This window comes from Oculina patagonica, chromosome 1, assembly GCF_052425735.1.
Source record: "Oculina patagonica isolate OP01 chromosome 1, crgOcupat, whole genome shotgun sequence".
In the NCBI taxonomy this organism is placed as follows: domain Eukaryota; kingdom Metazoa; phylum Cnidaria; class Anthozoa; order Scleractinia; family Oculinidae; genus Oculina; species Oculina patagonica.
The window spans coordinates 41746441-41772451 of record NC_135758.1 but is presented as its reverse complement, the minus strand read 5'-3'; the positions used below and the strand labels follow the sequence as shown (position 1 = coordinate 41772451).

General features: G+C 41.2%; 1 protein-coding gene across 1 annotated transcript; it reads left to right on the top strand.

Moving 5' to 3' along the window:
• Window positions 1-540: 540 nt before the first annotated feature.
• Window positions 541-26011, top strand: LOC144631469 (hemicentin-1-like). The gene is made up of 26 exons (XM_078489914.1): window positions 541-805; window positions 2019-2288; window positions 3366-3641; window positions 4645-4923; window positions 5518-5793; window positions 6300-6548; window positions 7533-7805; window positions 8340-8591; window positions 9657-9692; window positions 11868-12134; window positions 12900-13070; window positions 13999-14169; window positions 14725-15190; window positions 16397-16581; window positions 17380-17442; window positions 17543-17665; window positions 17918-18049; window positions 19468-19608; window positions 20443-20559; window positions 21003-21134; window positions 21596-21724; window positions 22381-22503; window positions 23061-23183; window positions 23640-23765; window positions 24463-24583; window positions 24798-26011. Exons 1-26 carry the CDS (start codon window positions 637-639, stop codon window positions 25159-25161), a joined length of 5034 nt encoding a protein of 1677 aa, XP_078346040.1. The 5' UTR covers window positions 541-636; the 3' UTR covers window positions 25162-26011.

Here is a 26011-nt window from a genome sequence, read left to right as displayed (position 1 = left end):
CGGAGCTCCACAGCGGCCTGAAGGGCCGCAGAGCGGAGCCCCATACCCATAGAAAATTCGCAGAAATAGGAAAACCATGAACTTGAGTTCTCATGGTCATCATGGCTAGCGGCATGGCTCGCGGGCGCGTACGGCGTACGTACGGTGTTGCGCACTTCAGAAATAGATAAACACTCATCTATTTGTTAATGGGCATCCAAGTTATGGTCAATTGACAGCTGTCAATACAAGGTATCCGCTGACCAGTATCACGTGATCATATCGCGGGCTCAGGTGTATAACTCATCGAGGTAACGTGTTTTTATAAAGTTGATCGCTGACCGAAAAATGGTTTTTCTATTGCATTGCGGGCTCATTAACTATTTTTTATGCCTACGGTCAGTGAATTCAGATATTTTAATAAAGGGCAAAGTAAATTACCGGGGAGCTCCGCTTTTAGGCTTGGCTAAATCTATTTAATAGATATTTAGTTTACCAGTAGCAGTTTTAGAACCTTCTAAAACGTTTTACTCTGTTGTTGTTTCTCCTCTCCCAGAACAGCCATCTGCTACAATTCATCCCCCTACGAAAACCTACCAAGCAGGAAACAATGTGTCAGTTGAATGTAAGGTGAATGGATTTCCGATTCCTTCCCTTATGTGGTATAAAAATGGCCTTCAACTGCAGTTAAGTGAGAGGATCAGCACACACAAGAATGGTGTGCTGTTTATCAGAAATGCACAGCTGTTGGACGCTGGAGAGTACGAATGTGCCGTGTGGAACATCGCAGGTCAGAGCCAGGCCACAGTCACTCTAATATACACTGGTAAGCACATAACAATCAATAATACTTCCTACTCATTATACCCCCTTGCCGGGGTCATTGTGTTGTGTTCTTGGGCAAGACACTTTACTCTCCTAGTGCCTCTCTCCACCCAGGTGTATAAATGGGTACCAGTGGCGTTATGTTGGGGGGGGGGGGTACCCTGCGATGGACTAGTATCCCATTCAGGGGGGAATAGAAATATTCCTAGCCGCTTAATGCTACAGAAAGCTGGATAAGCACCGGCATTATGGACCGCATGGCTCGAGGCTTCTCTTTTTTCATTACCTTAATGCTTTTCTTATAATGTTCGTTCTGAGAAATTTTTGGTACATCAAAATGACGTTCTGCAGCTGATGACGTTGTGTTTTCTCATCACCTGTCTGCTTGAGTATTCATTTGATATGTATGGAGAAATTATCCATTGATTGCCATTTGGTTGTCAACGATTTAAGTGTTTGGTGCTAGAAGATGCTTTGAAAATTAAGTTAGAAGAGGCAGATAAAGGAAGTTAAACGTTAGCTGATACAAAAAAAATATTGTGGTAAAACCAGATTTTATTTCAGAGAACCTATCGCAATCCTGACAGTACATGTACAAAGGGAATCAACATTTCCTGTTAACTACTTACCAGTAACTGAGCTATTCATGGCTGGTAGCACAAGTGAAGTATGAGTAATCAGTGTGAGTTTCCTCTCTACAATATCAAATGAAACACCTTCAAACACAGGAGTCGTGAAAGTGGTTAATTATTTTGTTGTACCATCTGTTCTGAGAACGAACTTCAGAAGAAATATATGCTGGATCACTACAAGTTAAAGAGTAATATGACCGTAATAGTACTTACAAAGACCATAGAGCAGCTAAACTGTCTATCAAAGGGAAAAGGAAATTTGTCAGTCTGTTTTCTACATTGCTTGTTGTGTCAGTGGTGGTAAGTTATTTGGGTTTGTAGTAAGTTATTTGGGTTTGTATGAATAATGTAGTTGGACCACCTGACCAAACTGTGGAGGTAGGCGGTAATGGACTAGCGTCCTCATGTGCAATAATCCTAGCTGGTAGGTTTATACTATTAAGGTCTTCCAGAGGAAAGCACTGGTCTGGTAAATAATAGGGCACTTTCAGCCTTCTTTAAGACAACCTTCACAATCACCTGTTTCCTGATAGGCCTTAATAGCAAGACAACTGATATATGAATTAAATTGTCACCCAACAGTACCACCGTCAGTATTTGTAGACCAGGAAGAGGTGACTGCTAATGCGGGTGAAACTGTCACGATCCAGTGTTTGGCAAATGGCACACCTAGGGCACAGATAACATGGTATCAAGGTCATGACAAAATAATTGCCAACCGTCGAATTGCTGTTAGCAGCCAGGGACATCTGGTTATTAATGCAGTTGAGTTAAATGACGCTGGATATTATACCTGTCTTGGCAACAATAGTGCTGGTCAGGACTCGGTTACTATTATCATACATGTGCAAAGTGAGTGAGATTTTATTTGTTTTCTGATCTGAGTTTGTGTTTCGTGTTATTACTTTGTAGTTGAAAGGGATTTAAGAGTTGTTTGCTATTGCCAGTACATTGATAATGACTCGATCTAACGCACTGATGGCCTACATGGTAACAAGACTGCAAATAACGGTTATTATCATTCGATGCAATTTTTCTTCCTTTTCATTGGCCGAGAGCCCACCACGTGATCTGCAAATAACTGCCTACAAATAATGGTCTGCTCGTGCGCACTAGCGTCTGACAGTGATTTTGATACAAATAGTATTCTACTCATGCGTAGTTGTGTCCACTTCCGAGAAAAAATGGCAGCTAGTTTTCCAGAGATGAAGACGAGCGGTTGGATTTTTCTGCTAGGCCCGAAAAACACAGCGAAGCTACAAAGAAGGCAATGGAATCTCCTCTTATTGTATTTTGGCAATATCTGAAAGACAGAGAATTGGATGAAGACCAGCTCGTATTATTGAAGGGGAAGTTACGCTTTCGTCTGTAAGAAATAGTGCGATTTCCACGCAGTTCCCTAAGGTACTTTCTGCGAAACAAATTCAGTGATCGAATGAAAAAACAATTATTGAACTCGGTTCTCGCAAAATATCGTGATTTGTCAGTGTCTCGCAGATCAATTATTTGCCTCAGCCTTCAGCTTCGGCAAATAATTGATCTGCTCGCCACTGACAAATCACGATATTTTGCTCAACCTCGTCCAATAACTGTTAATCATTACACTGGGCGTTCAGTCCAGTCCGACAAAATCCCAAGCGTCAGTGGTTAGACATTATATCTATTCAATTTTTGAGAAGCAATGCTGTAAATAAGAAACAATCTCCTTTCTGTATGAGATGGACATGAAATATTGGGCTTTGAAATGTTTTTTTTTTTTGTTAAAAAAGTGCTAAAATGTTTTCTCGTTTAGCGAGACGTTTCGGGAATAACCCCTTCATCAGTCTCAGATCAATTATTGGGCCCCTGCCAGTACATGCCCGTACAAGTACAAATACATGTGGTTTTGAATAAAAGAATCGTTGATTCTGAAAACTGTCTTTTTTCTAGTTCCTCCACGTGTGACAGTAGACTATGATGAAATCCCTGTTATTCTGGGTGAGACATTGATGTTACGTTGTGCAGCAGTCGGTGTTCCAATTCCAACCATCACATGGATGAAGAACAATAAGCCTCTGCAGATTAGCGACAGAATGTCCATCAGTGATGACGGAGGAGAGTTGGTTATAAGAGATGCTGTTCCACAGGATGTGGGGGATTACCAGTGTGTAGGGAGGAGTCCAGCTGGAAGCGCTACAGCAGAGATCATACTCTGGGGCGAAGGAGGTTTGTGGGGGTAGTTAAGAATTTAATTGATCTCGTACAGTGGAAACTCGTTAATACGGCCTCCAACTGGCCATGAAAATTTGGCCGTATTAACCGGGTGGCCGTATTAACAGGGAAGGGTCAAATTTCATGACTGGCCTACTCCCGGGTCTACTCCAGGTGACGTATCAATTGTACTGCTTAACAACTGTTCTTTTATAAACATCCCGACTGCAGATATACAGTAATTATAAACTAATGAAGATTCAATCAGCACATACACAATAAAATTATAATGGAAAAATGAACATAACTGGATTGAAAATGGGTATTTGTTACGAGTGGCTGTATAAACGGGGTAAAATTATAAACGATTGAACAGGTTGGAATAGCAGAATGCGGACGTTGGTCGTATTACATGTAACAGGGTGGCCGCATTAACGGGGTTTTATTATAAAAGAAATGTATGGGCGTTTCGCTGGGACAAAAACTGACCGTAATAATGGGGTCGCCGTATTAACGAGATGCCAGATGGCTGTAAGGCGGGGTTCCTCTGTACTTTTGTACTTCAGAAGCTGTTCACTTCTCCTTTCACTTTTCTTTAAAAAAAATGGGTTTTCAATGTTGCCGCCGGGTGTTCAGCATGCTGGATCACCTGAATTTAGTTTTAGTTTTTAATAAGAAGAACGGAAGGCTAGCAGTCACGACTTTTATAACCACTTAAAATGTTATAAATAACACGAGTTTGTACCAAAAGGCAAGACAAGGCAATGTTTTATTTTGGGTGGCTACCATGTTGTGACGAAATTTGCGCACATACATTTGCCATGTGGTTGTGTCGTTCTTTGTGCAGTCCGCAGGAACGTGACCAAATCTTTGCAGTTACCTATACAAAAGATTCTTGGTCAAGTTCCTGCAAACTGTACTACATTGCATTTCACATTAATTTGTCTGGAAACTTATTTTATAAATCGGTATTTTTATAAATCTTATTTTTATAAATCTGCGTTTTTTTTATTTGAAGTTCCTTCTAGGATAACAAAGCCTCCTTCTGACAAAACGGTCACTTTTGGTGGAAACGTGACCTTTACTTGTCGTGCCGAGGGAGTACCTGAACCTCAAATCACATGGCTCAATAACTTGGGAATTGCCGCTGACACAGACCCTCGAGCTACAGTGCTGCCGTCCGGTGACCTGTTTATACAGAACATAGAACTCAAGGATGCTGGGAGATATGTATGTGTGGCAGAGAACAGTCTGGGGAGAGATACGGCCCAGGTCACGCTCATTCTTACAGGCCTTAGTAAGTGGCATGAAGCATTTATTCTTCATTGCGAATTTTAAAGGTCTCCAGACCAGACAGGAGTAAAGGATTGTAGGGACTTTAAGCAAACCACAACAGAAATGACAACGCGAACATCGCTTATGAGAAGATTTTAATGAGTAGTACTTTGGCTCTGCACGTTTGTTATAAATCTTTGTACCTTTCTTTGTCGTCCTTTGCAACTCAACAATGCGAAATGACCCAATTCTGCGTTATGTGAAAACGTAAACTATAACGGCGATTTTTTAAAAGTTTCTTTTACGAACTGAACACCGTTTTACGTACATGTACTCAGTTTTGGGAGAGCACGGACTGAATATATAAACGAACAGATGAATCTAGATTATCGCGAGATCTGTAAGGAAAATGTCAAAAATATTTATTTAATCGACGTTTTCTTCCCTGTCACCCTCGTTGTAGTCTCCTTCGCAGCCGTTTTTAGTGTCGTCACGCAACGCTCCTTGTACCCTCGTGGTTGCTTAAACTCCATATAGTGTATTGCATTTGTCTGTGCATGAAGCTTTCCATTCGACAATACAAAATCAAATGTATTTTCTGTCTTCATTTCCTTAGCTCCACCCGTAATTATCAAACCGGACAAGACCACCATTATAGGCGACAGGGGCGGGACTGTTGAGCTGCGGTGCCCAGCAATCGGTAACCCTCAGCCTACCATCACATGGCGGAAGAATCATCGGTCGATTGCTGTTGACGGCATCAAGTTCAAACAGAAGGATTCAGGGGCATTGGTGATCAGCTCATTACTGCCGCTAGATTCTGGAACATACCTGTGCACTGCAAAGAACCCCACTGGGCAAGATTTTCTCATCCTCACCCTCTATGTATACAGTGAGTTAACTTTGTGAATCTGCTTTTAAGTTTTACGAGTGATTTGTTATCTGATGACAATACATTCTTCCGTTGGTTGCACTAGATCATAATATTACAGTCAGTGTGCCAAAATCGGTTTGCCTGTAAGTCATCAAGAGCAGGTAGAAGCTATTTGCCCACAATAATATACAGTCGGTCTATGGTGTTCTTTTTAACAAAGTTTTGAGGTAACGAATTTTATATCGGTGTAAACATACCAAAACGTTTTTGCGCGTCAAAAAAATGTCAGCAGAAAAGAAATCAATTTTTTTGAGATGACGTATTAAAAGACATGCTCCATGAAATTGCCACAATTTCTGCCCAAAAATTGGTACTGTATTAAGGATGAAACATTCTGAGGTTATAACGCAGAATTTGCTTTTTGTGGAACAATTCAATTTATTGGTGTTTTAATTACTGCATTATGATCCTTGATAGAAAAGAGGATCGCTTGTTGTAAGTTTACAATTTTTTTTCTTTTTTAGTCTCCCCAGAGATTATCAAACCACCACCAAACATGACAGTAGATGTCGGAGATTCCATCTTAATGGAATGTGTAGCAAGAGGATTTCCTATTCCACGTATCCGTTGGTTCCTTAACAACAAGCCTCTTCCCATCAATGGCTCTGTTATTGAAATAGCTGAGCTATCCCTGAAACACACTGGCGTGTATCTCTGCCTGGCTGAGAATGTGGCTGGTAATGCGACTGCTACCGCCACTCTTTCTGTTATGGGTGAGTTATATGAATAAAAGTTCGTCCGTCCGTTTGTTCGTTTTGAAGACGCGCGGAAACGACTTGAAAAGTTTAGCCTAAATTTTTCAAGTTGTAATCCATTTCCATCCTAGCCATCTGCAGCCAAAGACGCTTGTTAACAGTTTTAGTGCTCTAATATAGCAATTGTTAACAAAAATGGACCGTCATTTTTAGGTTTCCTACGACACAAGTATAAATTTTGGCGGTTCAAAAATCTGCTAAAATCCATGACAAAGCCCCATTAAGGGGTAATTTAAAGTGCTGAAAAATAACCTACTCGCACGAATTTCCGCTTGAGCGTTAGCCCAAGAAAGGCAATCGGGGACCACAATTGACCACGGTGACCTCCATCGTTGCTTTACTGACTGAGCTACAAGGCCAGACGGGAGCAGGTCGTGGGTAATTAATGGTTTAATTTGTGACAGTGTAGATATTAGCGGTACAATTGTGAATGCAATGTTGTGCCACGAAGTACTTACAAACTCTCATGCAAGTGGTCAGTGTACTGATTTTACCTCTGATCAACACGCCTTTACAACGCGAGACATACAAGTGGCTAACAATTCAATTCAACAAACAACAGTTGCACATTGTCAAATGTGATAGTTGTTGAGAAACTACAAGTAACATAGTCACTGCACACTGAGAGCAGTTTTCAATTGAGTGTCGTAAAACCAAAACCAAAGTTTAAATCACTCTGGCCAATCACAAAGAACACAGACAATCCAGTAAACCAATCAAAACTCGAAGCAAATACATGTAGCCGGCACGAAGCGCAGGAAAACGTGCGCAAGCGAGTCACGATTTGTTTTGGTATGACTTCTGATTTGATGAGAAAGTGGCGCGAGAGTTTTAAACCAATGACTGAGCGAAGTAATTCAAAACCAATGCAAACGCGAATTGCTTTCGACACTCAAGTGAAAACTGCTCTAATTTGCATTAATAATCTTAATCCACCAACAGCTCCACCCAAGATATTTGAGCCCAAGTCACCTGTGAATGTATTATCTGGAAGCTGGACAGAATTACCGTGCAATGTAACTGGTAATCCAAAGCCGACAGTTAGCTGGTTTTTACATGACGTGCCGATTGATGTAAGTGATCCAAAGTATCTGATTCTACCATCCGGTAGCCTGCGTATATTTGGTGTGACACCATCAGATAGTGGGACATACTCTTGTATGGCGTCTAATCCTCTTGGTGTAGCTCGTAATCCCGTGGAGCTCTCAGTACAAGGTAAGAACAATTGAGAACATTCTCTTTTCCAAAGCCGTTGTCGCTTATCGCAGCAGGAACGGCCTTGGCATGAGAAACGAAGGGGTCTGGAGACACAGGATTTCCAGTCCTAGATTCTAGGACTTCCGGTCTTCATGTATGCAGTCGTGATGTTTCTACATTGTTAGAGAATCACTGAGCGTTTTTGACTTCCGTTCAAGAGTTCTTTGTTCCAAACAATCAATCAAAAAATCGAATTATTTCAAAAATCCTTTGTCTCCAGAACCATTCGTGCCAAGGCCCTGCCGGCTAAGAGAAACGAAAACGGCTATGGTGACGAGAATGAATTTAGAAATGATAAGAGAGCAGTTTAAGCTTTCCAGTGACAGTCGAAAAACTGATATAAAACCCACCTCCTCCCTAGTGGGGCAGTGTCCGCCAGTTTCAAAATGTCTAATTTTGCATACCATTTCTCTGACCTGATCGCTTGCTTTTTGTATAAGCCTCCACCCCACCGAAATGTTAAGTCAGGTAACACTTGTTGTCTTCTTGCAGTTCCACCTGAAATCATCAAACATCCACAAAACATTTCCATCGACGAGGGTGACACTATCATCTTAGAATGTGAGGCGCTTGGTTTCCCTGTGCCTGAGATCACGTGGTATCTGAACGGCAGCTCCTTGCTAGCTAACGGTTCAGTGGTGGAGATTATCGAAGCCAAAAAATCACAACATGAAGGTTTCTACCGCTGTGAGGCAAAGAATCCTGCTGGGATTGTTTCAGCTAGTGCTTTTGTTGCAGTTAGAGGTCAGCACGAAAAGAAATATTTCTTCACTATGAAGTCGAATAAAAATCCTGCAGTTGCAGCCGCGGCTGGGTTGTTCAAGCACGATTAAACTAATCCAGATTAGCTTGAATTTTGATTTTAGTGATTCACTTTTCAGTAAGGAATTCTTGAGGTAAGACGACTCAAACAAGGCAAATTTCGCCTTGAAACAAATATAATAACATACAAATCAACTCACTTTTAGACAGACAATCCTCCTGTTATTATTTTGCTTCCACTGCTTTCGCTGGTTAGCTGCAAACATTCTCCTTTCGATCCTTTGATCGATCGATCGATCGAGTCGAGCGGGAATAAACCACGCACAGAAGCAAGCTGTTCAAGGTATAAAATTCGAAACAGAAACGTTACAGACGAGCAAGGACCAAAACGAAAGAAATAAACAGCTCGACAACCTACAAAATACTCACCTTGTCCAGCGCGAAAGCCGTTACTTCGTCCGTTCGCCCGCGATCGCCAAATACGTACCCAGTCGTCGCGCCCGGCCCGGCCAACTGAAAGAACAAAGACATGTCACGGATATCTCGCACAATACATTAGCAATAAAAGCACCTTTATACAAAAGAAATTGAATCCTCAATCAACTTTTAATTCTGGGTTGGTGTTAATCGGCTTTGGAACAGCCTGGCCCAGGATTCATGATATAGAGGATATTATATGGTTGTGAGAAGATATGAATTTTATGTTCGAGTAACTAAAACAATGCGCTCACTCGTTAGATATTGTTTTTACCACGAGGCGCTGCGTATAGATCGTATATGCGTATATAACTGAGTTTCCTAGGTATCGCTGGTAGAAAACAATAACCAGTTAATAAATTGCTTTTATTAGTAGAACCTTTCCTAGTGCTATCACACAAAGTTATAGTAGCTTTTATTTCAGCTACTTTTTGGAAAAGTCATATATAACTTACATTCAGTGTAATTGCCTTTGCTTACCATGAAGCTTGATGCTTGATTGGAGATTTTCGGTCATTTTCGAGTTATTTTTTAATTTTATTTCCTTTTTCTTTCTTGTTCGTTTAACAGGAAGAGACAAAAATGTTGCCCAAAGAGGAAGGCCTGGTAATATTTATTTAGTATTAAAGTTTATTTAACTTGTTTTTAGTCGATGACGTCGCCTATATGCCAGGGAACGATGGAAGATTCGGGTGAAGGTTACTTAGTTAATAATTAATCGAACCAGAGAGGATTGGTAACTAAGCACTAGAAGCATTGTTTATTTTTCGTTCCGCCATGTGTTTCGCAGCAGTCTGCAAAGAGCATCGGCAAAACACGTTTAATTTCTAGCAGTTGGACTGAGATTTCGGGTCAGGAAAGACCATACATCGGATAAATTTGACCTCACTTACGGTACTTGAGTTTTTAATACGCGATAACTGACTCAAGCTTGAATTTGAGAAGTGGAGAAGACCGTTTAGAAGTGTCGTAGCTTTGTGAGTGTAACTGAGTGCGCCAACCGATAGCAGTTTCTTGATCAGATTGCATTTGAAAAGGTGAGCTATCTAAAATCTTTGTTTGATTGAGCGTGCATTTTTATCGATAATATTTGAGCTTATTTATTTGCCTTTCTCCAACACGACTCGCCATCTTGAGTTGTGGCGAGTACAAGTAAGAATTTTCTGTTACTTCTTCTGCTATAGCATCAGCTGTTGAACAGAGGTTTCAGGCCTGTAGTGAGTGCCGTACTTTATCAGGTAGCGGATAAATCTGAGTTCGCACGAGTCATGCAGTACGTCAGTCCTGAAGTATTCGAAATTATTGTCTACACCATCGACGATACTTATAAGTTAAGTTTCGTAACTTTTAATTCCATAGAAGCCTGTACCAAACTGGAAGGTCAATCGATTGCAGTTCCTTAAAAAAGATTGAGAAGGTGGACTATCTGAAGTCCTTGTTTTGCTTGAACATGCACTGATAATATTTGCTTCAAATTAAGTGCTGTTAATTTGATGCAGACTAATTTACACGATGCCTTCTGTGACCCTTACACACGAAAATGTCACACAATCTTCTGACATGTATCGCCTGTGTATCGGCTCGCCAATGGTATGGAAATTAATCCTAGGTCTTTGTGTTTGACGAAGGTCAGTACTTTTACTTATTGCATCACATTGTATGCATGTAATGTATTTGCAAAATTGTTTTGTGATTTAAGCAAAATAAAAAATAAAAAAATGAAATACACAAAAGTTGAATTTAATTGCTCTGCGATTGCTCTGCATGTTAGAACTGGCTCGCCACTGTATCACCTTTAGTTCTTGGACTCCACTTGTACTTAAGTTGTGTATTACCTCCAAATGACAACAATATTTTGGACTTAGAAAAAGCTTGCATTACAAAATTTTGTAACAACCCCCTTTTCCTATTTTATAGCAAATGAGTCAGTCTCAGTCTCAACTTAAATCATACTTCAATCAAAAATTATCAATGTCGGTGTAAAATTACTTGGATATATTTTGGGCTCACATTTTCACTCACAACAATAGACCTTTTCAGCTTTGTATGTAAAAATTGCCTATTACTAATCACATGATGCTTCCTAAAGAACTTCCTTTTATCTATCTGAATATCGTGAATTTGTTTAAATTTGAAAGAAGAAATTTTCAAGGGTAACATCACATATAGGTCTGAAATGGGACAACAAACAAACAAAGCTCAAAAGGTCTATTGTTAGTCCTCCGACTGGGCTTGATTCAAACTTACTGACTTGCTATACTGGAAAGTCATCGCCTTAGCATGCATTGCATGCCGGTTATTTTAATATCGGAAGCTTGTTTAAAAACGTCAATGCCGGTAACGTCAAAAATCAAAGGAATTTTTTGAGGCCACGAAAAGGCCACGAAAATTCAATTTTTATCGGTTTCTCATTCGTTTTATTCCTTGAACAAGTATCGCACCTGATATGATTATTTGCTAATTAACAATTATAACGTAAACTTTCGTACTAGGCAAACTACATTTAAATTGTAGCAAACTTAAAATAATAGTTTAGTAAGCTAGAAAAAGAAGAAATTATGATAAACCAAAACGGAACTAGTATCGTAAAAAGACGAATTTTTCAAATTGCTGTGACGCAATTCCTTTGAAATTCTCGGTTACTTTTTTAAAAAGAGATGTTCACACTTTTAAACCCTAAAACAGCCATGTTTTAATGAATCTACCAACCTTGTGAAATGGCTCCGTAATAAGGTTGCGTTCGTTATTTCCTGATTTTTCTTATTCTCCTTATTTCCGCAGAGTTTGTGCTCATACCACAGGACTCCGTAGTGGATGCAGGTTCAACTTTTGCCTGGGACTGTACAGCCACAGGAACCCCAACCCCTGTGTTGTCATGGGCAAAGGATGGTACAAAGATTCAACCTGGTTTCCCTGAGCACATCAGTGTCTTGTCCAATAACAGTTTAGTAATAAGAGGAGTGAAGCCAGAGGATGCAGGGCAGTATCAGTGTCATGCTAGAAATGGCGTTGGTGCACATGTTGTACAGGCCACACTGACTGTTAGAGGTGAGATTTCTTGAGAAAGCAGCACAGGGGCCCACACTTTAAATAAGAGGACAAATCAACGCGTCTTTGTTTTGTGGCGGCCATTTTGAATTTGTAATACGCGGTCAGCTGATGAGAGGTCTGGAACCAAACATTTATGGGGTCTGGGTCTGGGATGGTCGAGAAAATTCGAAAATATTAAAAGAATACTAGTGACCTTCTCTTAGAGCTCCAAGTATTTTCCGAAGATTTTCGGTTTCAGATCTCGAATCAGCCGATCGCTTATTTAAAATTCAAATTTCTCTTATTCGATGCGAGGGCCCCTGTGATTCAGCATCATTATTTTTCAAACTCATTACTAATTTATCAAGTTCGCGTAAAGAAAGTCAGACCTTAAACGGTGGATTGGATATCTGATCTAAATTAGCTTCGACTGAAAAGATCTATCAAACACAGGTGATAGTTCATCATAAGAAATACTCCGCTTCGTTTAGACAAAGATTTTGTTTCTGAAGGTTCTGTGGCCAGTAAGTAGTAGCCCTTTCACTTTTACAGTCTTATAGAGATTAGGTTCTCAACTGTTGATTCTGTTTATGAAATACAAAATAAATTCTGACCATTCAAATTAAAGCGAACTGCAATACTCTCTGGTTTTCCTTTTGTTGAAGTGGAAATTTTAGAAAATTTGTCAAAATGTGTTCTTAACTTTAGCATTAACAGCTCCTTGACGATAAAGCATTTTAGCGTTTTTCGGCTTTTACAGAATAGTTTTTGTACCTTTTTCAGTTAATGGGCAGTGGAGTGAGTGGCTTGAGTGGGGTGCCTGCAGCAGATCGTGTGGATCTGGGGCCCAGTATCGATTCAGGTCATGTGACAACCCTGTGCCAAGTAATGGCGGGAAGCGGTGCCCTGGGAACAATGTACAATCACAGTCCTGTAATGTGCATTCCTGCCCGGGTAAGTGTATAATATACCATAAAATCTCGGTTAAAAGCCCCCCCCCCCCCCTGCTTATAAACCCCCCTGGTTATAGGCCCATCTACCTGGAAACCAAAAGAATACATCCGGTTATAAGTCCCTCCGGATTTTAGCCCCCCTCTGCTGGATGACAGTACTGAACAGGGCTAAATGTTGCTTTTTATGATTTTTTAACTTCAACACGTATTTCGATCAACACTGCCGTGGCTCGTAGCTGAACTTAACGGTATGCATATTGGGTGAATCAGTTAGTAATCACTCAGGAATCTGAGAAGTTTATAGGCTTTTGTACTGCAGCTAAGGAATTACTACAATTGGTTGTTTTGTTTGTCTTTTAACCTTAAAATAGTTTTGTTCTACTTAGTTGCCAAGTTTTGCCACAAAAATATATCTTTATTTAAATCATAGAGCGAAAGGCTAAAAATATTGAATATCAACTGCATTAAACATGGGAAAGTTTCTTAGATCCTGATAAATCTGAAACAAATATAAACCAGCTTGAACGGTCAATCAATATGCCGCTTGTCCACAAGGGATTGCTTGAGAAGTTAAACTCGCACAAAAACTAAATGCCCGTTACATAGGCGATTTTTGTCGCGTAACTCAATGCATTTTTTGTCGCGCCGAAGTTGCATGAAGTCTCCTACGATATTGCGGCGATAAAATCGCCATAAAACCGCCCTGAGTTTGCACGCGTTTAAACTAGCGGCGATAAAATCGCCGCGATAACGCAGGAGTTTCGAACCTGTTTAAAACTTGATGCAACTTCGGTGCGACAAAAATTGCATTGATTTGCACTGGGTTGAGCGACAAAAATCGCCTGTGTAAACGGGCTTTACGAAGTATTACTTTTTTGCACAAACTCACTCTACTTGATTATTTTGTGGTCTCTCTTCCATTTTCTCAGTTGATGGAGGTTGGTCGGAGTGGACAGAATGGACACTGTGTTCTAAAGTTTGTGATGGCGGAGAACAAACCAGGTTCCGGGAATGCAACAACCCAGCTCCACTGCATGGCGGTAAAGACTGCCCGGGCAACAAGAGAGATTCAAGAGCTTGTAACTTTTTCAGATGTCCAGGTAAGGCCATGGTGAAGTAGGATATCTTAAGGCTGTTTTCACATGCCGCCGACACGCCTGGGATATAGTCAGAGCGTTTTTACTCACGTGGCGATCAACTATGCAAATTTATTGGAGCAAGAAGAAGAGTTTACATAAGAAAAGGCTTCAAATCCTACAGGATTGGCTCGGTATACCAACATGGCCGCCGTTTCATTGTTTCGGACCACCAATATGGCTACCGTGCATCATGTGAAGACGCGCTATAGCTGCTGGCATATGAGAACGTTTCTCACCCGCTGTCCCATGCAGGTATTGACTGGTGGCATGCCAGCAAGGTTGAGTTGAGTTTAATTTCGCAGGCATGCTGGCGGTTGTTGGCGATAAACATGTTTTATGAGAATGTCATCATCAGTGCCCGACGTTAACATTTGTGACGTAGTAACTCCATTTTCCCACCATTCCTTACAACCCAACTTGATGTTTCTCACAATCGCGCAAATCGCAAAAATTACGGGGCACTTAATACTTACTTTAAGATTAAAATTTTAAACTGTTATCAAAACCGTATTTCAGATGGCGCTGAAGTAGCAATTGGCCAAGTTCATGGAACAGTCAATAACGTTATGTTACCAACCCTTTTCCTATTGGCCAACTTCACTAAGACTCCAACCAATGACACGCAAGTGTCGTGTTCAGTCAGTGGCCTGCCTGGACCAATCAGAAACTGGCTCAAGTCTTTGTCAATCCCACTGACCGCCCCAGTCTACTGGGCGACAGCGGGAGAGAAGTCTGGTGCGCAGAATGGACTAACCATTACAAAAGGGCGGTTTGTGTACAAGACGTTGGTGCAGTTTGACTCGGGTGAAACCATGCATATTGAACATCAAGGACAGGGTATCAATGAAAAAGGCGTCTTTGTGGTGGATGTTGACCTAAAAGGAGGAACGCCCAAGCTACCTTCTAATGCTGACGTGAAATTCCCAGACTTTGAAGAACTGTTTGTTAAGACAGGAGTGGGGGAAATAAGCTCTTCTACACAGTAAGTTTATTTGTTAACTACTTCAGATCCTATCTCAAAATCTTTATTTTCTTATTGTTAGCCACGAAGGATGTACATATTGGTGTCTTGTACGTGTTGTAGCACCAGTGTGAACGCCTACAAAATAAAAGCAGATATGCCACAATATTCTTAGATCTCTCTTTGAAACTGAGCTAGAATCCCTGACAGAAGTCCTTGGGACAACGATCAAGGTAACAATTCGTCACGAATTGCTATTTTTTCACAAACAATGTTGTTGACTAGGCAGCAAAAGGGGGAATTGTAAATAAGGAGAGGGTAAATTGCTATATAATCTCACTGCGAAAATGTCCTCGAAACTAGCTCGTGCGTAATGCTAACATGCTACCATCGCCTCCACCGCGGTCAAACGACAGAAATATGCAAAAAATAAGAAAAGTACTGCAAAGATAAGGTTATAATTTTCACAGTTTAAAGTTCGATACATAACCGGTATCCTAAGGGTTTACTAAGTGTTTTGGAGCTTTACTAAAAAGTTCTACGTGTTTGAAAACAGCGATATGCGGACTTGTCGGCGCCATTTGTCAAAGCACCTTTGGTTCGGATGCGAAACATTTAAAAAGTAAAAACACTGGTTAACCTGAGGGAATGGGATTATGCTTTCACTCGGCAACTATTTTTATCTATCCTTGCTCTTAATTACACTTCAATTTGAACAAAAAAACGGCGAAATGGAAAGAAAACCTGCCTGAGACGTTTGACCGCGGTGAAACCATCGCCAGGGTGAACAGTCTTACACCCGCTTTCCGCGTCACGTGTATAGCGGCTTTCTATAGACGGATCGAAATCCGCCAATCACAGTACACTAGCATAACCTTCCTGGCTTATTTGCATGAAACCAACACCGGTATGCATTGGATTTGATTGGCTCATTTCAGACAGCACTTCGAAAGACGATGCCAAAAGATGGATGGAGAAAGATAGCTATATGCACGTAACACTGAAAGCGGGTGTAATGGCTTTCAAGTCCCCAGGAGCGTCGTTGCTTATAAGTCTTACAAGGTTTTGGTTGGAGAGGATTGAGGCGGACTACGTACAAACGCCCTGAAAGTCTAGGCTAAAATTTTCAAAATCCGCTGTCAGTGACCGTTGTAGCTCATATAGATATACCCACGTGCAGGTCACATGCCAGACACGTGTTGATATGCTCATTTTATGTTGTTGCAGCCAAGTCATGAGTGTGGATGGCAAATTGTTTCCTTTCTCGTGTAACTCTACCATAACCTACTCTCCTGACGAGAAGCAGCAGAGCAAGGTGCTGTCAGAGACGGTTCAAGTCAGTGCTGTGGATATAAGCCACCCGCATCAGACTGATACGCTGAAAATTGATTTGACAACATCTATTCAAAGAGGTATGTGACGTTGTTGGATATTGCTGTGACATTCCCAGCTGTGAAACGCACTGCAGTTCCCGCCAAAACTAGCGCTCATGAAACCCTTCACTATCAAGCCATAAGTTAAGACAGTTACCAAAAAATAAGTTTTGCATGTCATAGATGCATAGTCCCGTTGGGGACTCAGATTTTTTCTTTGTCCCACGCTCGTGTCATTGCTGATCCTAGCAGTATGCAGGACGCGTGTCACATATCAACCTAGTAAATGACCCAGATCACCACGAGTCTCTCTAACTGGTATTTGGGAGGCCATGGGATCGATTTCCGTACCGAGGACTCAGATTTTTTCTTTGTCTCACGCTCGTGTCATGTAGAACAATTCACCTTCATTATAAAATTATTGGTCGACATGTTTTGTACCTGGTCCAATAATCTTGCCCTAATCGAATTTTTGTGTACTTAGTCCATAGTTCATGCCGCTGTGTATCAATGCATGTAGGATATAAATGGACCTTAACGTTCCGGACACAATACGGGAGATGTAGCGGGGACATCTTACTTGTTGCAGTATCGACACACACGAGGAAACGTGCCACTGCAACATAACTCCCCCCCCCCCCCCCCTTCCCTTCCTCCCCTGTTTTCCTGTTCATGTTGTTCCTGCTGCAGATCCCCTCGTGTGTAAGAACCGCAAAGGATGATTTAAAAGGAGACAAAATCAGCGTGGTATTGGCGTTTGCCATTGCTGGTCGTCTTTTCCTTTTGAAGTAAGATTTACTGTGAGAGGTAATGGAGTTGCTCTGTATTTGGTTTTAGCGTCAGTATCCGACAAGTGCCCTGAAGGTTTGGTAGAGCATCCCTCGAGCCAGTACTGTCAAGGTAATGCTCTGTTTAATGAATGTGATATTTGACAGCGAGGGAAGTCGCGTACGATAGTGGTATTTGGATTTTACTGAACGTGATGATGTTTTTAATTTAGATATCAATGAATGCGCTGCTGTTCCTCGAGTCTGTTCTCATATTTGCGAGAATATTTTTGGATCATTCCGCTGTTCTTGTCCCGTGGGTCACGTTCTCTCCTCGGACAACAAGACTTGTGCAGGTGAGTTTCGTTAAAGGATTGCGTGACATTCGTTTTGTGACATTCGCATTACCTATAATAGAAAAACATTTAACAAACGCTCTCACATATTTTCATCGGACTTAATCGGTTTTCCATATAAAAAAAATCCTTAGAAGCGGTTACTCAGAACTCTAGTTTTAGCTTTTTTCCAGCTGAATTGACTCTAATGATAACAGCGTTTCACTTGCTCACTGGAAGAAATATTTTCGTTTGTAATTTCTCTTCCACTAGATATAGACGAGTGTAGCCTGGGCACTGGTTCGTGTCCTTCAGGCCAGGAATGCGTCAACACTCCTGGGGCATACCGCTGCCGTGTTAAATGCGCGGACGGATTTGTAATGGCTGCCAACGACACCTGTTATGGTAAGGTTTTGTTTGTGGACAAAGTCACATGGACAAAATACAGAGTTCATTCTCTTCTTAGTTACAGAGATGTGCTGTTGGGATACCATAAAACGCCGGTTGTAGTCCCCCCCCCCCCTCCTCCCTTCTCAAAAGCCCCTCCGGTTATGGGCCCTTTGCGAACGAAAACAAATTAAGGGTTGAAAACCCCCTTCCGAATGTAAGCCCTTTCCCGTCCAACATTTCCATTTTGACTTACCAACTCTCCACAGTGCATTGTATTTTAAATAAAAATTGGCAATGAATTGGTTTTCAATATGATAATGGATTAAAACAACATTTAATGCGGCTATAAGCCTCCCCACTCCCCCCCCCCCTCTATACAAGCTCCCCCAGAAACAAGCCCAGCCAAAACCCCTTGCGAAGGTGGGGCTTATTACCAGCATTTAATGGTAGCTGGTTATTTCTTTTGGTTTTGCAAGTCAAGATTCGTGTACTAAGGCAGTGATCGCCTTTGTTTATGTTTTCTTTGAATTTTATGAGCGCAATAGCTGGCTGTCCCGAGTTTCATTTTCTGTCCAATGTAACGATGCAAAGGCGGAGTGTCTTCATGAGAAGTTTGCGTATGTGTGTGACGTCTTGAATTCTGCCCAGCTGTAACACGTTCTCAGTTATCTTATAAAAGTGGTGTTCATTCTTGTCCTGTGGGGTAAAATTTTGCTCGTTCACCAGGGGTGGCGCAGTGGTAAGAACGCTCGCCTCCCACCAATGTGGCCTGGGTTCGATTCCGGCCCGATGTCATATGTGGGTTGAGTTTGTTGTTGTTTCTCATCCTTGCTCCTTGTTCTCGTTTTTCCTCCCTCCACAAAAACGAACACTCCATACATACATACATCACTTTTCTTTACCCTCGGATTTGTAGAGTAGCTTATACAGCTAATATCTCCGAGCATTTCACAGTAAGCACAGTACAACGGGCAAAGACAAGACCACAACACCGGGAGCTCCATACCCTTCTCTTAACGAGAAGTGTGTGGATTCTTTTACGTCCCCTGCTGACCATAACACTGAAGATACAGGAGACGGGGCCTACGGTTTATCGTCCTTATCCGAGAAGACTAGAACATCTAACAATTTGCTGATGTTATTTCAAAGGCAGCATAATTATTCTCAGTTATTTTAAGACCCTGAGTGTTGGTCCGGTCTGGGACAAATTCCAATTACAATTCGATCATGGCTGTGTAACATGGGTAAATAAATTACATTTTTTTTAATTACATCACATGTCATAATTACACAGTTTTGGCTTCGCTATCTGTCAAATACGTTAAAATTAGCGTGTCATGTTGTTAGCATATAAGCGTAACAGAGACTCCTCGTTCTATTTCTTACAAGAGGTAACATTAGCTGGCATGTGATAGTTTTTGATTTTCCTTCAGATGTAAATGAATGTGAGTTTGCGCTTTCAAACGACTCGTTGCATCGAAACCATCCATGTTTACACCAGTGTGAGAATTTACCAGGATCGCACAGGTGTTACTGTAAGGACGGCTATCAGCTTTCAGGAGACCGATGTGAAGGTAAGAAACGAGAATGATCTATTCCTCTAGTGGGAGGCGCGGTGGCCTAATGGTTAGCGCGCTCGACTCCGAGTCGAATGGCCCGGTTTCGAGTCCTGGCCGGGGCGCTGCGTTGTGTTCTTGTGCAAGACACTTTACTCTCACAGTGCCTCTCTCCACCCAGGTGTATAAATGGGTACCGGCGAATTTACTGCTGGGGGTAATCCCTGCGATGGACTGGCATCCCATCCAGGGGGGAGTAGCAATACTCCTAGTCGCTTAATGCTACAAAAACCGGGATAAGCTCCGGCTGTATGGGCCACTTGGCTCGGACACAGACTTTACTTTTTGCTTACTTACTATTGCATAGAAAAGCCATGAAAAACAGTCGCTAGAGATTCTTCAGGGGTAAGGTAGCAGATCTTGCAAGGTTTGACATCAATGACTTGTTACCCCTCGAAAGAACAATAGATCAAACAAGAGGAACAATGCCCCTCGCCCTCAAAACTATTAATTTCATTTCAGGACCTCTCTGACTGAAAACCACTTCGATGAGCAAAACCTGTGTAAAGATTATCTTTATAATAGCAGCTGCTACACTAGAGGACCAGTAGAATTACAAGCTTACGAGAGCTGTTACACTGTGGGTCTTCAGTGTATAGAGTGACGTTTGCACTCGAATAGTGTTTACAGTAAAGTTCTGTGCCTAACGACGTCTAGAAGACAAGCGTTGCGATAGTAATCTGAACTGAAATATTTTTAAAACCTTTTTATCTTTTCGAGGTATATGTAATGTAATAACTTGGTAATGGCCTATTAAACTAGAATGGGTTTATGTAATGTTTACTTGTCTAGACATTGATGAGTGTGCTACCACCAGAGTGTGTGATCAAGGCTGTGACAACAAAGAAGGCAGTTACAGATGCTTCTGTTTTCAAGGATATCGGTTCATATCTGACAGTCAGTGTCTGGGTGAGTTGAAGTGAAGATAACCTCGAACCACACACAGCGGCGGTCAAACGCCGCGCGCGTGCACAGTTCCCGCCAAAATTACTCCAAACTGCCCCATACAAACGTCTTAAATTTCCGAAATCTTTCGCTTTAAAGCCAAAAGTTAACGCCGTCACTGAAAAGTTTTGCATTGAAAATTTGATAAATGTTGATTGATTTTCCCAGCTTGAATTTTTTTTACCGTGTTATTTCTTTAACGTTTCCCTACAAGTCTTGCACATTTTCAAGTCAAATTCTTAGAAAGTTCAAGGCGGCGAAAACCGGAAATGACGTGTATTTTTGCGTTTGAACGCTTTGAAGGGCTCAAGATCGATTGAAAGGAAGAACTTTTGAAAAATACCATGCGTACAACGTTCCTCCCGCCGTAGATAATCATTTTGCGAATTGAATGATTTCTTTTGTAGATGTGGACGAGTGTGCTGAAAACAGCACTCTGTGTGGCAGTCTTCAGTGTGTGAACTTACCTGGGAGCTTTCAGTGTTTAGGAAAGTGTGACGTGGGCTTTAAGAGAACCATGGATGACAAGGATTGTGTAGGTAAGATACGTGGTTACAAAAGAATATTCTTTTTAAGGTGGCTTAACACAGCTTTGACTTTCCAATCTTTGGAGTACCTATCCTTTGTTTTGCTTTCACGTCCAAACCGTTCCAGCTGAAGAGCTCAAAACTGGCAGGTTAGAAAATGTTGTGTCTGCTTATCACCATGTCGCGTTACCATGGCAACCCAGCTAATTATTTATCAACCCCAAAAATTGAATTTCGCTCGATTTTAGAGAATTCAGTCAATAGCTTTTTTCATCGTTTGTGTACAACAAACTCGGAAAAATTCTGACATTATGACAGTATGATGAAGAATTCTTTTGTTAAATTTCAGATTTTTGTAATCGGCAGTTTTCTTGCTTTCTAAATTACAAACTTGTAAAACGCCTTAAAATTCTAATGAATGGTTCGTTAGAAATTGTGCCTTAAGTTTTACTTCACTGTGATTTGTTCTTCAGATATTAACGAGTGTAATGAAGGTCAACACAACTGCAAATCAAACCAGATGTGTATGAATACATACGGCAGCTTCTACTGTGTCTGTCCCAGGGGCTACTCAGCCAAGACGCCCCAGTCCCCATGTAAAGGTGAGAACAGCTCGCTTATGACTGTTTTTAGCTTGTGATCAGATTAAAAGGAAAAAAGTCGTTTGAACTGTTCGCGTCAGTATATTGGACTGTCATTTAAAGAGGGTCTAGATGGTGTTGATGAGAACTGGTCAAAATTCTGTTAGCTAAGAAATAATGCGGAGAAGTGGGTTGAAATTGTAGCTGATAAAACCAGATCTTTGCCATAGACGAGGCAAGATATAGCTTGTGGGTTCTGGGGTATGCCCTCCAGAGGATTTTGAGATGTAGAATTTATGAATCACTTTCAGAGACATTTTTCATGAAGTATTTCTTGACAAAAAAAAATTAATCTTGTTCAACTGGGCACTATTTTCCCAACAAAACATATTTTTCGTTTTTAATTTTGGGTAATAATTTAGACCACGCAGTTGTCTTGTCTTGCCTTTTGCTAGTTACGGCCCTGGATAGCTTCGGAATCACTGAAAAATTACGTGACAATTTAAATTACAGAATCCCATCTATACTAGTAGCACGAAGCGGATCGCCAGTCGTACACTACAGTATTTCAATATAACTGTACTTTTTGGGAAGTCGTATTCTTGCTAGTTTTACCATCGGCCAAATGCAATACAATAAACACTCGATTGTTTTTTTTTTTTTTTTTTTTTTTGGAGACGTGGATGAGTGTGAGCAGTTTCAAGGAATCTGCGAGTTTCAGTGTATCAACACCATCGGCAGTTTCAAGTGTTCGTGCCCAGGTGGAGGAGTGCTCAATACAGATCAACGCACGTGCTCAGGTACATATGGACATATACCTCACATGCATTTGACTTCCTTTTAGAATACCGTATTTATTCGATTAAGCGCCCTGGGCGCTTATTAACTTTTTGGACCTTGAGGGTGGGCGCTTATTCGAGACTGGGCGCTTATTAAATTTTTTACCATTTTTAGCAAGTAGTACGTTTATTTTGCAAGTAAACAATGTATAACAATTAAACGTGAAGGTGTACCAAAGCTGAATTTTAAATGTTCATTGAAAGTTTCAGTAAAAAAATAAAATTTCTCGGTCTTCGGGATAGTCTCTTAGTAGTAATTAGTCAATTTTTAATCTCAACTTCAACAATAATCAAAATTCTTCTTGTGCCCTCATTTAAGGAGAGTGGGGGTGGGCGCTTATTAACTTTTCCTACCTACAGGGTGGGCGCTTATTCGAGGTGGGCGCTTATTCGAGGTTGGGCGCTTAATCGAATAAATACGGTATTCAGACCAATTTTATATTAGTCATTATTGTTATTATTGCTACCAGTCCCGTGTCAGAGAGGGGAGTAATAATAATTCAAAACTTTTTTCACAGGTGTGGATGGCTGCGCCCTTAATAACTTAAAATGTGAACAGCGGTGTGACTTTTCTGCGCAGGGGTACAGATGTTCGTGTTCGCGTGGATACCGACTAGCTAATAACAAGCAGGATTGTGTAGGTGAGAAAATGAAGAGTTTGTAGTGATTTACCGTGTCCTCAGAGACGGACAAGCTCCCCAATCTCAAGCAAGTCTGTCAGCGATAACCATTAGGGGCCATGTATAGTGCGCATACAGGCGGTGCTTAACTCTCATGTCCGTACTTTTTCCCACGATTCGTATTTTATTCTGGTTGCAAGTTTCCCCGCGCTTGGCATTTGCCGCCGGTTAAAAGTTTCCCCGCGCTAGGCATTTGGCGTCAGTTGCAGTTTTTCCGGCGCTTGGCATTTGGCGCCTGTTGCGTGTTTTTCCGCGCTTGTCACCGGTTGCATGCATTTCCTTCAGGTCGTAATTGGTTCGTCGCGTTAGTGACGTGTGTGTAATTTGGCATTGGTTTAACCATAGTAACTAGGAATCCGCTCTTACGATCAAATCCTTTAGTTATATGATGTTCATTGTCTTTTGTGTGTTTGCCAGATATGGATGAGTGTTCATCTAATAGCACCAACTCGTGCCAGTTTGCCTGTATTAACACACTCGGTAGTTACAAATGTGAATGTCCAGTTGGATATCACCTCAGCGCTGACGGCAAAAAATGTCAAGGTAAGGAGTTTTGCTATTTATATACGAACTATTAAAGGACCCTAGTCAGCCTCTGCCATTTTCGATGCCATCGAAATTATGAAAACTGTATGGTGAATACGAATCTTATTGCATTGCAGTTTTACAGAGATCTCTTTCGTTGAGACACGCTCCGTGTAAAATATAATTATACCGAAACTCTCGTATGTATAAAACAAAGACAAAGGTGTGTCTGACTAGGTCCCTTTAACTTGGACCGCTCGCAGATTTATGTCACCAATTTGCTTTAAAAAGCGTTCTTTGTCATGGCTAGCCAAGGATTTTGGTTGAACCAGTCTGGAAAGGTGGCCTGAAAAACGCTACGGGTGCCAGTCTTACAAAAACTCTATGGCGAAAATGGAAGTTTTTTTTACCAGTAGAGTTGTAGAAAATCAGATGTTTGTTCCTTATTGGAAAAATATCTTTCTTACTTCTATTCTTTTTGCAAGATGATAGGTCTACCTGTCGCATTCGACTCGCTCCATAACTTGCAAAACGAGCTCAGACTGCTCTACTTATATTTGCTTCACGCTAGTCAAGGGATATGTGTCGCAATTAAGAGAATGCCGTATGGGATATAATCTGTTTAATGATTCTGTATGCATCGCTACACGATGTTACTTTGCAAGAAATAATTTCAAACACATTATCTCCGGGCTTGTTATTGTGTTTTCATTAGATACCGATGAATGTGCCCTGACGGGTGGACCGTGCAGTCAAAATCAGTGCTATAACACGAGAGGTAGTTACCAATGCCTCCCTTCCTCGTGTCCCCAGCATTATAGTCATGTTGGAAGCGGGTAAGTAGACCGAGCACTTACGAACGTTTGGCGAAGATTCTACGATCATTAACCGACTTTCAACTTAACCTGCTTGCAACAGTATACCTTCGTTATTATTGAGGCCTTAGATTACGAAGAAAGTCTACAAGAGTTAAAGCTCTGAAATTTCCAAAATGAAACATCTTTTCGAACATTGCATTTAATTGAAATGATTTTTTTATTTTTTTAACAGGTTCTGCGTAAATCAATGTTCGACCCCAGGCTACTGCGCGGCTCAAGCAACCCGTCAAGAAGTGTTCACGTTACCGCTTGGATTTCCCGCCAATACCGACATTGCCCGCTTGATCCCATTTTTCCCGCCATACATGGCTGCCCTTCAGTACTACTGCCAGTTTCAGTACGCATTCTTGGTCCAACCCTCGCCGTTCGATATAAGGATGCTTGCAAACGAGGCCATAATTTATACGAAAGAAAAGCTGGAAAAAGCGGGAATGCATCAGCTGAAGGTCACCGCGGATTTGTTTTATATGGATGGAACGCTGGCCTGTAGGACTGTGTTTACAGTGTATATAGACGTCTCTAGGTTTAGCTTTTGAGTAATGTGTATACCGCTGGTACATTTGACTAATATATCAATATATTTTATTGTAGCTTTGCTAAGATATCGTTGTTAGGCTAACGGGTAAAAGCTTGGTTTTGCAGTTTACGAAAACAACGGCATTCGTACTTCTTGTAAACGTATAATTTCAATCTTTTCAAAGCGCAAAGCAGCGTCTTTTTTAGTTCTAAAGGAGAGAACCTCTTCCCAAACTTGTAAACATAACTGGCTCACTGTCACTGAGTTTCGTTTTCAATGGAAGGTATATGCTGTATTTTATTGGAGTATTTATGTTTTTACTGGACTAGCCGTTAACCTGGCTTTAAACCTGACCTGTATTTTTACCAAAGTGTGAACCCTTTTATTTTTAAAACCCATTTTATAAGCTTGAAGTGTTTGAAAAAAATGTTCTTGCTGTTTTCTGAGCATTTACTGCTAGACTTTCTTTTGAAATTCCCTACGCACATCCCCGACATTTACATCACAGGCAAGCAATCCTCTGTGTTTGAGGCCGCGATCTCATACGTTCACTGTGATTTGTAACGACTGACCTCGGCTTGATTCAACTGATCGCGAGAAAAAATGCTCCATAAAATACTGTATTGGGGTCAAAAGATGCAAAATTCAGTATTTTATGAAGCATTTCTCGCGATCAGTTGAATCAAGCCGAGGTCACTCTTTACAAATTACAGTGCACGCCCGGAGTGCACGTATGAGATTAAATAGCGTTTCGTGACGCTCACGTCACGCGGCCTCAAACAAAGTAGATTGTCTGCCTGTGTTACATATAGAAGTCCTCTGGATCTTTTCACTGCAGTAGGTTCAACCAATAAAACTTTTTCATGGCA